This window comes from Caloenas nicobarica, chromosome 2 (assembly GCF_036013445.1).
Source record: "Caloenas nicobarica isolate bCalNic1 chromosome 2, bCalNic1.hap1, whole genome shotgun sequence".
NCBI classification, from domain to species: domain Eukaryota; kingdom Metazoa; phylum Chordata; class Aves; order Columbiformes; family Columbidae; genus Caloenas; species Caloenas nicobarica.
The window spans coordinates 140521422-140535534 of NC_088246.1; the positions used below are offsets into that span (position 1 = coordinate 140521422).

Genomic DNA, 14113 nt, shown 5'->3' on the forward strand with positions numbered 1-14113 from the left:
AGAGCCCTTCATGGCTTCTGCTTGGATGGTGGATTTTTGCTTTTATTTTTTTTTTTAATAGATGCAAATGTTCTGCAAATTTCCATGGACCAGACTGCCAGCAGACAAAACGCAGCTTCAGAGGCCACGGTTATGCCTGGTTCCCTCCTCTTAAGCCCTGCTTTGAGAGCCGCATCTCCTTAGAGTTTATCACTGAAGTCGCTGATGGCCTTCTGCTGTACCACGGGCCGGTGGCACGAGGGCAGCCTGGAGAACGGGAAGATTTCTTTGCATTAGGTAAGCACCTTAAAGAGTATTTGTTCTTTGTATTTGTAGGATTCTACTTGTTGAAAGTACTAGTTGACAGGTTTTTTGTAAAAGGTTCAAAAAGTTGATTTTGGAGAATTAGGAGAATGCAGAACAATTTGCCAGCATGCCCCTGTGATAGAAGCTGGATTTTTTTGGAACTAGCTAAAGAACTCCTCCAAGTAAAATCTAACCGTAACAGTCATTTCAACTGGGTTTGTGTGGGAACATGGTTCATGGGTATCAAGTGTAAGAGACTTTTCTTTGCAGAGCTCTCCGGTGGTGTCCCATCGCTGACTGTGAGCCACAGGTCTGGTGAGCTTTTCCTGCAGCTGTCACAAAAAGTTAATGTTGCAGATCGCCGCTGGCACAATATTAAAATTATAAATGATGGAAAGGCAAGTGTAAATATAGACACTCCTGTGGAAGCACTATTTTGTGTACCTAGTTATCCCTTCCAAATCCTTCCTCTCTTCTGTAGAGCTCTTTTATCAATCAGTCTTTCACAATCTCTGCAACAGCAGGGATTGAAATTTGTCAGCTCAGGTGTCCCCTTAGTCCTGAAGCAGTGAAGCAGAACAAGGCCTGGAAAAGTCCAACCCTATTTTGAAACTAGCCCTGCTATTTTCTGTGTTTTATGATCCTGTCTATTGCTTAGACTACACAGCTGTGATAATCCAGGGACTAAATGCTTCCTGGACTGATGGAGTGAAATATCCTTAATTTCTCTGAGCAGGAAATCCTGCCCCACCAAGTGGGTTTAGACACACAGCACAAAGGAGATAGATATGCTTTTGTGTAATGGGAATACCTTGCTGATATAACACTGGTGAAGGCATCTGCTAGGCTTCCCGTTCCTCTCCCCCATAAGACAAGCTGGGGGGCATGTCAGGATCTGGGATGGGGAGCCTGGCAGACTGTCTGCTCTGCTAGATTGTCTCTTTGGGTTCTGATTTGGCAGAGAGCTCCAAGAAAATCCCATCTTCCCTCTACCGTGTCAGTGACTTGGCATAGTCATGGTAGAGTCAGATCTTTCTTTTGTGTAGCTCCTTAGTTATAAACCATGTACAATAACCTTCCAGATTATGTGGAAGTGTTTTATTATTTTAATAAAGTTTCCTGTACTGTAATTGCTAGTTACTATTCCCTCTTCTGCTAAGTGAAAGAAAATGTGTAGTTTAAATGTATGCATGTCTCTGGATGCAATTGTTTTAAATAATGCCTTTCTCTAGAAAGTGAAGCTGATTCTTGACCACTGCATAAATGTCTCAGTTAGAGACAATGACAGTGTCATTAAGAAGATCTCCCAAATGGATCTGTCTGCCTGTGAAGCCTCTGGAGAGACTGCAGGATCTCAAAGGTAACAAACAAACAAACAAAAAACCCCGAGAACTGGAAACAGAATTATTTAAGAGCTAAGGAAAAAGGGCGGGAAAATGAGCCAAGTTGCTAATTTTCTCTCTCCCTCCCTTCCCTTCAGCATGGGCAGGCTCTTCAGTGGCCATCGGCCCCTGCAGCTGGGTGGAGTTAAGACGACTTTCCCTTACCACGATTCACAAAGGCGCTTCAGAGGTTTTGTTGGCTGCATCCGCAATGTTGTTGTTGACAGTAAGGTAGGGCTACTAAGACCAGTCTTTAATTTACTGCTGTTAATTGTAGACACCTGATGTGTTGCTTCTCTGTGTCCTTTTCCAGGTCTATGATTTAGAGCACCCTGCAGAGTCCTTGAACAGCGCTCCCGGCTGTGTCCTTACGGATGAAATGTGTCAGAGGGGTGGGATGGCCCCCTGTGGCATCCATGGAAAGTGTGTTGGTGGCTGGGATTTTTTTCACTGTGACTGTTCCCCAGGATATGCTGGACCTGTGTGTGAAAAAGGTATTGGGGAGAAATTAATGGTGAGGATCTGCGGGAACAGCATCAAGCATATTGCTTTAAATTTGCCACAACGTTGAACTGAGTAGCCTAATAGGACTGTGCTGTACTCTGGGAATTATTTAGATCAGTAGCGACGTAAAGATCTTTCTAACCCTTGTTGAATAAAGATAATGTCACAGATGAGGGTCTTGTTGAAACCTGCTTTACGGGTGAGGTGAGTGGTCAGATGGGTTGCTTTGTCCTTTTCATCATAGCATCTTATTTCACAGTGGTGAAAGAAGAAACGTTCTGCTTTATGCTTTCTTCCTCAGATCATAATGATCACAACATGTAGTTTAATGAACAGGGTGCTATTTGTCACCTTGCAGTAGTTGTCAGAGTGATTAGGTTGCCAGCTTGGTATGTTCTCTCTGCGAAACCTGGGGACATAACCCTCATGTCCTCAGGTCCAGTTTGCTCTCTATAAAATGAGGATGATTGCATTTGCCTCTGTCACTGGAATGAATTGAAGGTTGTGCAATGCCCCTAGACCACAGCAGTGGGTTCATGTGAGGACACAATATGAGGCTGGCGCCAGCAAATGTGCTATCCTGCACAAAAGCAGCATGAAATATGTGTCAGAGAACAAAAGCATGCAAAGGTGATAATGAAAACGTCAGAGATGTTGTAAGAAAGTGAAAAAAATTAGCACAATTAAAACATTTAGGAAATAAGATTTAATTCCTAGTAGCCCACAGCCATGTTCAGGGGACACACGCTCGAAGTTGTCTCTGTCTTCCCTATCTTAATATTTTCAGCAGCCATTGCTCTGAAGCAGAAATCAGAAGTGAGTTACGGGTGTTTATTGGGACTTCACCTGCCCTGTGTCTGCCTTCTCCCACCAGGTCAATAGGGTTAATCATAACAGTCTGTAATGAGCACCAGTGCCCCATAACTTTGGGGGCTTCATGTAATGTTGGAAGATAATTTGGTGTGAATGAGCTACAGGTGAGGATGAGCAGCAGCGAGCAGCTGGGAAGGAGCACATGCAACCTGGCATTGAGTCGATGTGTTGTGGTTAACGGACAGGACTGGCGGTGTATTACACATATCCTTTCAGCTCAATGCGCTCACTTTTCCTTCTTGTATACAGAACAACACCCTATGCAGGCAGCCAGACCTTCTCTCCCTTTCTCCATCCGCCACACAAGGCTTAAAAGATGTGACAGCAATTTACTCAGAGGAAGCTCTGTCTGTCCAATGGCATGGGGACTGGAATTGTAACCGGTGTGCTCTAGGCCTGGAGCCTTCACTGTTTAAAGTGTTTATAATGACCACGGAAATGGTTCATATAGTTCAGTTATTTATATTAATGTTTTGCAGACAGATGATACTGGTTTCTAAACATCTGCATAGATTTAAATCTTATTCTGTTTTGCATTGCCTTGGGATGCTGGTTCACAAGCCCAGCTGCTGTATTGGCTCCCATCCCTCACCACTGCGGGACAAACCAAGTGCTCAGAAAGTAATTGAAATCCATTAGTCATATCCTGATGTAACTGGAAAACTTCAATTTGTTCCAGCTTCTTCTAATATACTGGGCTGCCAAATGCTGGTGTTCAGCTGGTGCTTTATGAATGGCTGAGCCATACTCGCAGCAAAGGAGCAGACAGCAGGGGACAGGAGTCACTGTAGTGTCCCAAGAAAATCCACCCCTGCTCATCAGCTAGACCCTGTAGCTGCAGAGATAGCAAACAAGAGAGAACAGTGAGCTGGGAAGAATAATTTGAGGGCAATATTCTAGGGGAGCAAAGAAAATATGCTTCAAGAAAGAAAAGAGAGAGGAGAAACGGTGAGAGGAAAAGAGAACATGGAAATTAAGTCTCTTGATAATTTGATACATCAAGCTGAGTGGTGCATTTGACATACCAGAGGGACGGGATGCCATCCAGAGGGACCCGGACAAGCTCAAGAAGTGGGCCCATGTGAACCTCATGAGGTTCAGCAAGGCCAGCTGCAAGGTCCTGCACCTGGGTCAGGGCAACCTCCAGTATTAATACAGGCTGGAGGATGAAGAGATGGAGAGCAGCCTGGCCAAGAAGGACTTGGGGATACTGGTGGATAAACATAGGACATGAGCCGGCAATGTGCACTCAGAGCTCAGAAAGCCAGCTGCATCCTGGGCTGCATCAAAAGGAACATGGCCAGCCGGTTGAGGAAGGTGATTCTGCCCCTCTACTCTGCTCTGGTGAGACCCCACCTAGAGTTCTGCATGCAACTCTGGAGCCCTCAGTACAGGAAAGACGTGGACCTGTTGGAGAGGGGCCAGAGGAGGCCACAAAAATCATCAGAGGACTGGAACGGCTCTCCTGTGAGGACAGGCTGAGAGAGTTGGGGTTGTTCAGCCTGGAGAAGAGAAGGCTTCAGGGAAACCTTATTGTGGCTTTTCTGCACTTAAAAGTGGCCTATAAGAAAGATGGGGACAGACTTTTTAGCAGAACCTGTTGCAACAGGACAAAGGGTAGCAGTTCTAAACTAAAAGATTGGAGATTCAGACTAGATATGAGGAAGAAAGTTTTTACAATGAGGGTGGTGAAACACTGGTACAGGTTGCCCAGAGAGGTGGTAGATGCCCCATCCCTGGAGACACTCAAGACCAAGCTGGGCGAGGCTCTGAGCAACCTGATCTAGTTGAAGATGTCCCTGCTCATTGCAGGGGGGTTGGACTAGATGACATTTGAAGATTCTTTCCAGCCCAAACTATTCTATGTCCTGGGAACCGAATGAAGTGCCCCAGCATCAGCTGGGCACTTTCTGGATTTCTACTTGCATGATACTGACCTCAGATTAGCTGTTGGTGACCCAACATTACTCCTACCCAGTTACTAACTTGGACTACGTCTTTATTCGGTAAAAAGAAACTTCATCTTTTCAACTAAGCTGTGCCCAGAACAAGCAGACCTAGGATTGCTGTCAGGTAGTGAGACTGAAATGGGTGCTTGCTGCATAAGAGCACCAGGGTCTAGGAGGTTTAGTGGGTTTTGATTTCCACAAAAGTGCAGCGCAGGTCTCTGCTGGATGACTCTCAGATGGATTCCACAGGCTGCTGGGGAAAGAATTAATTTCAGTGCATTTTCCCTAGTCAAGATAATAAACACTGACTTAATCTCTCCTTGTAATTAAAAAAAATTACATATTATGACTTTTGACTCTGTGCCTGCTCCAAGGCTTTCTCTCCTGCCAACTGAAATGGGAAATAAAGTGTATATTTTCTAACAGTGAAGTTTACTAACCACAGGACTAAACTACTGAAAGAAACGTTAGATTATCTTTTTTTATTTTTGTCTTCAGATCAGTACCAATTACTTTATTGGAAATAATGTTTCAGATCTTAAAAGAAAAAAAAAAGGAGCTATTTGGCTCAGTGTAGGAGTGATTGGGTAGAACATATACCTTGTGACAGGCAAAATGTTAGAGACATTATCTAATTGTCCCTTTCCTGCCTAAATTTTGTATCCTTGATTTGTTCTTTGTCTCTTAATTCCCTTGGCAGTGGGGGTGTGCTTTCCATGAAGCTTTATGACATTGTGAAAGCTTCTTAAGAAGTAAAATGCTGACATTCAGAACTGGTTAATTCTCAAGAAGTAGAGATCTGAGTCAGCAGTTTTTTATGAGACTTGCGCTTTGATTTTTTGTGTTTTTTGCTTAGTTCTTCCAGAATGGGCTTTCGGAAGGGACAGTTGGATCCATTATGAGCTGAGAAGCATCCTCAGCAGTCACAGCACTCGGATCCAGCTGATGGTGCGCACCCGCATCTCCCACAGCACCCTGCTCAGCTTGGCCTCGGCAGGTGGGAATGGGTACATCCGACTGGAGGTGAGCAGCCCAAAAGCCATTCTGTTTCAGTGCTCTTAATTCGTCACAGAATACCTCAGTAAGAGAAAAGGCTGCAGTTTTCAATTAAGGACACCTATTCTTTAAAGTAATAAAAAGCAAGCATTTTCCATATGGAGGTAGCTACTTTCATTCATGTTATCCGTCTCAGTATCACCTTTTCATAACATAGATTCTAGTAGTTTCTCTGCAAAAAGTACAGATAGGTGCATGTGATACACATGAATGGGGAAGAATTTTTGTCATGCTTGCCTTTTCCCTTTGCTTTGATCTGTCTCTGGCTATAAAACTTGTCTCTACGTTTTTGTTGTTGAAAGAAGCTGTCTGGATTATACTAGCTAGACAGAGGCTAATTATTCCAATTTTAACATGAGGGACAGGTGGGAAGACTTAGAGGTAGACATCAATAGGGAGATGGATAAAAAGGTTCATCTGAGTTAAAAGAGCAGCCTATAAAGAAAAGAGTTGATAATTCCTGGACCCGTAGTTTTCATGTGGTAATTTTTATCTGGGAATAAAGCACTTAAAAACAAGAGTGCCACTTTCATTTTAAAAACTCACATCCATTTCTTGAGGCAAAACTGTGTAAAAACATTTAGAAGTGCATTTCTGTTATTAAAGGTCTTTATCGTCTTCCTCTAGGTGACCGAGGGTTTCTTTAGCATTAACTTCAGCTTAGGGGATAAAAATCACTCTCTGAGAATGAGCACATTACGAATAAACAATGGCCAGTGGGTTCTCCTGACCATGGAGCGCTACAACAATGAATTTACCCTGCGTGTTAACAGTGGTGGAGGTGATCAAGAAGTGACCTCTGTCTTGGGTACAAATAGATGGTTTGAAATGGATTGGGCAAGCATCGTGCTCGGAAACCGCCTTCCTGATCATTCAGAGGGCGATTTCCAAGGTGAGTAATATGAGGGGTTCCTAAAAGGAGGGAATGAAAGCCCTATTTGCTGTTGTATCTAGTCCTCATGAAGATGTGAGATTTCCTGTAGATATTAAAAAATAGCACTTCAGATTTTTTTTTCTCCATGCCAGAGGCCCCACCTGGTGAACTCATGCTGTGCTCTTCACTCCCTTTTTGCCTTTGAAGGGTTTCAGGAACAGACACAACGCCTTCTGGTAGGAGAAGGATTTGCAAGGCAATTCATGGTGCACTCTTCATTTCCTGGGGTGGGATGCTGGAACTGGAGATTGTGGCTCAACGCAAGAGAGTTTTTCCGTTCCGTTGCTTCTCATTCAGCCCCTCATTTATGATTACATTTTAAATGTAGATTAATGTAGTGGAGCTGTTCTGGTTCACAGCACAATTATGCTAAATCATTGCATTGGTACAACCAAGCTGTCCTGGAGAAGTATTGTCGATCTGTATGTTGGCCAGGGTACATAGGCACGTGTCCCGTAGCTCTTCTTCTAAAATGAAACTGATAAGCACTATAAGGATCTTTTTAAAAAACGTTTTAAGTTTTCTACAATGCTCTAAGTTCTCCTGTATATGTGTTGGGAGCAAGGCTTGAGGTGGGGAAATTGCTAACTTATATTCCTTATATAACTGTATATTCCCCTGCTTTGATGCAGGTTGTATGCGTGACGTCCAGCTGAATGGTCAGCCGCTTCTCGTGGAAGGCAAAAGCACGGAGTTTGGCTTAATTCTGAGGCGGCAAGGTGTCACGATGGGATGCCATTCCAGTGCCTGCAGCAGCCAGCCCTGTTACAGCCCTTTTCTTTGTGTAGACCTGTGGAGAAAATACGAATGCAGGTACCTTAAGCTTTTGTTTTCACCCAGGGGTGGTTGGGAAGCTCTTTCTTTCCCAGGCAACTTGCTTCTAACGTTGAAAATCCCCACTGCTGCTGGCCAGAGAGAGCCATCCCAATGGCAAATACTGCTCTCCATCTCTTCTCCTAACATGGGCCAAACTTGCCTTTTCCTGCAAGTCTGATATGGATCCTATTTACCCCACTATTTTTTCCCATGGTGAGAAGATCACAGGCCAGTGAGGAAATGAAATTCCCTTTCATAAAAGGTGAATTGCAAAAGCTTTGGTCTCTGCTCCTCTGTGCGAAAATTCTATATATTTTGATATAGTCTATACATATTATGTGTATATATCTGTAAAAAATATATATTGCATATATACTATATGTATATGCACATGTATTTTCTGTAAAGAAGGTGAAATTAATCATACTTCATATGAAACAATGAGACTTTCAAAATTAGACTGTCACAAAACTGAATTCTAAAATCAGCTGCCCAGGGCCAGAACCAAAGCCTGTCAGCTGGTATCCTATGCAGTTAGTTCCTTGGAGAAGATCCACTCTTTACAGAAACTTTTCAAAAATATATTAAAATATGCAAATCAAAATGCAGCTACCTCTACTAAAAACAAACAACAAAACACAGAGAAACAAACAAACAGAAATGTGGTTACACGCAGGACTGGGAGCATATGCCACTTGAATTCCTTCAATTCAGCCAAAATTTGAACTTCTGATGCCTGGTGATTCATTGCTGAAAGAGCTGTGAGATAGTCCCGAGTGTGCCTTGGGACACTTGCTTCTTCAGAACAGTATGAAGGCTCTTCCATTTATTCACTAGTGTTTCTTCTTTGGATTGCAGAAAGCAGGTCTGTGCCCCTCACAGCATTCCTCCACGGCCTCTCCAATTACATGTCAGGAGAAATCACTTTCTCAAGTCCTAAAAGACAAGATAGGTCATTCCAAGGAGGTCAATGTGGTCTGTTTCCCAAAGGCCCAAATGAGCATTACAAAGTTTATACTAAGTGCTTGCTAACCACATTCATCTCAGCTACCCATTTCCTTCCAGAGGTTTTGAACAGTCTGTAGGAAAAGGGTTAGTCTGTTCAGAAGCTGATGGATCCCTTTCCTAAGAAAGGAGTGAAACTCTTCTACATATCTTTTGGACAGGGAAAGCAGAGTATATGTTCCATGTTTTCATAAGCTTACCAGTTCACTACGTTAGAGTTTACATCTGTTTCATACTCTCAACGTGGAGTTGTGGTTTGCTTGTAAAGACTTCAATTATTGGCTTTAAGGACATAGTAACAAACGGCACAAAACAACATACAACTCCAGGTGCTTTGCCTGCCTAAAAGGTATCTTCTGCTTTTGTTGTTCAGGTGTCCAGCTGGGAAAGTAGAAGTGACTGACAACCTTACAGGGCTCAGACACTGTACCTCGTCACCTTGTGGACACTGGACCTGTAGGAATGGGGGTACCTGTGTGGCTCAGTCCCAAGACAAGACGATCTGCCAGTGCCCTGAGGGTTACAAAGGAAGATGGTGTGAAATCAGCCAGGTGAAAGCTGGAAGACCTATTGGACTCAGCTCTGGCTCTATTCTGGCAATCAGCATGTGCCTCCTTGTCTTCCTAGGTAGGACAGCAAGTACTTTTTGTTCTTCTTTTTAATCTTGTACCTTGCTCCATTGATTCAAGTCTGCCTTACCCTTGGATGTTGTGATCTGTGTTTCACTTTTTCTGGAGATCACCAGTAGGGAGTTCATTTGAGGTTGCTGAAAGACAGGCATCAGCACGCAGTTACCATTTACTTGCTTTGAAAACAGTTCAAGCAAATTTAGGACTTCTCTCTTTCAGAATAACTTATTTTCAGTCCTTAAATAAGAGTTTTCCATCTATGTGTGCAAATCTGTGTGCAGCCGCAGCATCTGAAACTCCCACTTGCCCTGAGCCCTTACATGTGTAATAGGTAGGACCTACAACTAGTACGTGCTATTCGCATATTAGGAAGAGAGAGATCTTTCTCTAGAACATTTATGATACTAATGGGCAAGCCTCGTTAAAAGTGTGGGGCAGAAAGAGATGGTCATGGTGTGTCCAGTTTCAGGTGCACTTTGGCTGAAAAGTTAATAACACCACAAAACTGTTTCTCATGTTGATAAAGAAAAATCGCATACACATCTCAGAATAGTAAAGGCTCCATGATTATATTACACTTGTAACCTTCATTAAAATAGTGTTTTACTTACTTTGGGTATCTTATTTACTCAGGATTGGTGAAAGGCCAGAGATTGGCCAAAATGCCTTCTATTTAAATGGATTCCTTTAGGTAAGTAAAATACCCTTTTAATGAAGTTTATAATGTAATATACATACATTATTCTTTACATTCCTGAATATAAGTTGTTTACATATTAACAATTATGCATTTCTTACCTGGGAATTTGGTTGTCAAATTAAGACTTGATTTGATATCTCGAGAGTCATATAACTACTTATTTATCATGCATTGTACTTTGTCATTTGTCATAAAACAAATATGTGTCTTTATTTCTTCCAGCACTCTTGGTCTCCTACACGGTGTGGAGTCAGTGGGGAAGTTCAGGGTTTCGGAAAGGAGGAGTTTACCACATTCCTGAGGAGCGTGAAAGCTGGGAGGATGTTAGAGAAAATGTCTTCAACTATAATGAAGAAGGAGGTGGAGAACGTGACCAGGTACGATGCAGTTTCAGTCCAATCTTTGCAAATCCAACCTTTCTTCACTTTCGTTTCACAGACCTTTTATTTAACTTATTGTCCTTATCCAACTGGCTTTTTTTTTTTTTTTAACCTGAAGCACTCTTGAGTGGGAGCCTTCTACTTCAACCCAATCTGTACTTTTCATGACACTGGTCATCTGCGGCCACCTTTGAAGGGGCAGCTCTGGACACAGCATTCTTGCTTTAGCTGAAGACTATCGTTACACAAAGGGATTTGGTGTTACCTGAACTTAGCCCTCTGAACTAGGCCCTCTCTTTTCTTCAGTTTGTAGAAAACTCACAGAATCCAGTTTTGTGTTGCACTGAGTTTTAAAACATTTTTTGGGACCTGTTTCCTTTTGTGTTGTTTCTCTCTGCTATTTACATTCTTTTTTTTTTTTTTTTTTCCTCTCCAGAATGCTTATGATATAGATGAACTGAAGAAACCTCTCCATACCATTCCCCACTTCTCCTTGAGGGCAGCTGCTCCACACTCCAGGACACCCACTGGCCCAAAAAGAGAATCACTCCCAAAACATGCACATCAGAAACAATCAACATCTGCTGTTACCAGTGTCCCAGACTTCAAGGAATATATTTCTCAAATCATCTGGGAGGCGGACAATGATCTACAGAGTCCTCCAGTTGACACTATTCATTTTTACTGCTTAGAAGGGCAATGTTCTCTAGCGGGGAGTCTTAGTTCCTTAGACTCCATTTGTGGCGATGAAGATCTAAATTATGATTGCCTCCAAGAGTGGGGGTCGAAGTTTGACAAGCTTAAAGAACTCTATGAGGTCTCAAAAGAACATTCATAACCGGAGTTAAAGGAACTTGACAAATTGCCATGACATATGGACACTACTTTTAAAAATGCCCTCTTTTATATATAAGGTACCTCAAATAACTTACTTGATGCAAGTTTTTAGTTATAGTAGTATGATATACTCAGTTTTCACGGAAATGATAACCTGAACAGTCTTTTTATATGCACTGTACAAACAGCTATTTAATAATAGAAGTGCGAAGGTTTTTAAAGCATGAATTTTCTTTTTTGGAATGTAGGATTTGTATTTAATAACATTATAGTATCCCTTTTTATTTGTGTAGACCACAGTGACTTACTAGATTCGTCCTGGATGCAAAAACTTGAATTATTTTCTCTCTAGTATTAATATGATTCCTATCAGGTGGGTAGCAATGGGTAGGGCATTTTTCTTACGGTTGCGTTCATTTTAGACTGTGAAATAATTGTTAGAAATGTTAAATATAAAACATTTTACATTTTTCGTTTTCTTGTCAGCTTTCGTCTTATTCTTCTAAACTGTAATCTCCTTTGACATCACACACACCACCTCACTCACTATTACAGGCTGCCCAATCGTGGAAGACTTTTTCTGTCTGACCCTTTTTCTAATTACCTGTAAAGAGGGGAAAACAGTGGAAAGATCCTAGGTGTGAATGGCACTTTGTTGGTGTGACAGTTTTACACTCTGAAAAGCGGGGGTAAAGAGTTAGGAAAAGTTTATATTCAGTAAGCTTTTATTTCCAGCGTAGCGTTCTACACAGAGCCTTTCTTCAGTCTGCAGCTGGAAAAGAGCTGATAGCAGGTGTGAAGAGAAGCTAGAAAGGAATACAAGCAAAAGTTGGAACTGAACTCTTTCAATCAGGACAAGCATTGTGAAAATGGGGATCCTCAAAAGAGAAATCATGGGAAACCTCTACCCTGTTCCCCTTTGCCTCCTCCTACTCCCACTACCCCCAAAAGGACTATGGTTTGAGCATAAAAAGGGAGTCAGGAGCTTCTGAAATGGAACACTGACTTGAACACTCACCTCTGTGACCCTGAGTAAATCACCTTGTTCTTTCCCTTCCTCTCTTTCTTATGTCTCTGAAATAGAGTCAGCTCCCGATGTCTGGGGTGATGTGTGAATGTTAACAGGTGTTTACAGAGTGCTTGACAGCTCTGAAGTGCTCAGGTTTGTCTGTTTTCTACTCAGTGCTTTTTAAATTACCAGTACAACACCATACTCCATGCTTTTTTTATTGAAGTCTTGACGCTTCCTTTAATTTACAAATATTGTTTTAAAATTGAGTCTTTCATCACCATTCATCATTTTACATGGCATAAAAAAAGCAAATGTAAATTAGTTTTGTACCTAGAAGGAAGATTTTGATACTGTTAGAACAAGTATAATTTACACTCAAAATTGATTGAACAAAAAACACCATGTGAACTGAACAAAATCCATTTAATAAAATTATTTATATAAATGATACTAAAATAGCAATATTTATCGGAGTGATTTGGAGCAAAGAGTCAGTATGTGCCACTCCTTCATGCCAAAGTCTCACACAGCTGGGCATTGATCGTTCTAAAAAAGCCATACAAAAAAAATATTTTAGCTATATTAACATATAGCTTAATGTAAATTTTCCCTCCTTTCTAAAGATATGCGGTCTTGTAAGAAATTACAAAATCTCTTACATCCGAGCGTATTACCTATGATGTGCTGCAAATGAAAACTGGTGAGCCCCGGAACTTCAGTAAGGCAACTGTTTAGAGTCTTGAACTCTATAACATTTTCGTGAACTGTTTATATATTTTATTGCTCTTTATTAAGTCGCCTCTTCTGAACTTGGTATCAAATAAAGCGTAGCATAATTATTGGTAGACTGTCTCTTCCAAAAGAGACTAATTTGAACAATGTGCTACAAGTAGTGCTGACAGGCTACCTATGATCTCCTAGAGGATTATTTTGTAATTTGTATTCTGAAACTGAACATTTTACATATGGATGCATTCAACAATAACTCTGGAAAGTTGAAGTTATTTTCCCTCAAATAGCTGAAGACACAAAGTAACACGTACAACAGAAGGTAACAAAGTGCATTGCAGTCAGGACATGTCATGGTCTTCCGTCCCCATAGAAAATGGGAAAGTTGTCTTCTTGGGTCACTTACAGTGAAATGCAGAACGTTTATGACTGGCAGGTCACTGTCTGGCCTACACAGTTAGATGGACTGAGACAGGGCCACACTGGCACTGATTTGTTGCAGTATCCACTGTTTCGCTTGCTGCGGAAATTGTGGCTGTGGAGTAGATGAGCAGCCGTCCTGTAGGAAAGGAAAAACAGCCCAGTCACTTACAGCAATGACGGGCAAAAGAGATTTGCATTGCGTCATTGGAAACCTGCTGTGCCTTTGTGAACTCTTTTCTTGGCAAAATATTTCAGAAATTCAGCCAAATGACTGAGACAGCTACAAGCTTCTGCTAGGCATCCTGCTTCTCCCCCAGACTTTGACACCATAGGAATGGGGATATCTGAAAAGCCTGGGAACCAGCCCCTGGCTTGTTGCCGCCCGAGTGGCACAGGCAGACGTGAGCTGTGTAGATACGGACATCTCGGTGACAGCACAAGCTGATGCTGGAAGGAGGGAGCTGCTTCTGCCACTTGATTTGAATTTGCCCTTCTCTGCCTTTTGCTAGGGCGCCGAGGTGCGCAGGGGCAGCAGGACGGAGGGTTCGGCTTTTACCCCTGGCTGAGCTGCGGCAGCCCCCTCTGGCCACTTGAAGCGC

General features: G+C 42.2%; 1 protein-coding gene across 1 annotated transcript in view; it reads left to right on the forward strand.

Moving 5' to 3' along the window:
• The window catches only part of LOC135985710 (neural-cadherin-like), a 53525-nt gene extending 42174 nt beyond the window's left edge, over window positions 1-11351 (forward strand). Inside the window, exons 23-33 of the mRNA XM_065629272.1 lie at window positions 62-276; window positions 556-683; window positions 1518-1645; window positions 1766-1898; window positions 1981-2161; window positions 5850-6016; window positions 6677-6941; window positions 7616-7796; window positions 9178-9431; window positions 10356-10510; window positions 10950-11351. Coding sequence (XP_065485344.1) covers window positions 62-276; window positions 556-683; window positions 1518-1645; window positions 1766-1898; window positions 1981-2161; window positions 5850-6016; window positions 6677-6941; window positions 7616-7796; window positions 9178-9431; window positions 10356-10510; window positions 10950-11351 — 2209 coding nt within the window. The remainder of the gene's footprint in view (window positions 1-61; window positions 277-555; window positions 684-1517; window positions 1646-1765; window positions 1899-1980; window positions 2162-5849; window positions 6017-6676; window positions 6942-7615; window positions 7797-9177; window positions 9432-10355; window positions 10511-10949) is intronic.
• Window positions 11352-14113: the final 2762 nt, after the last annotated feature.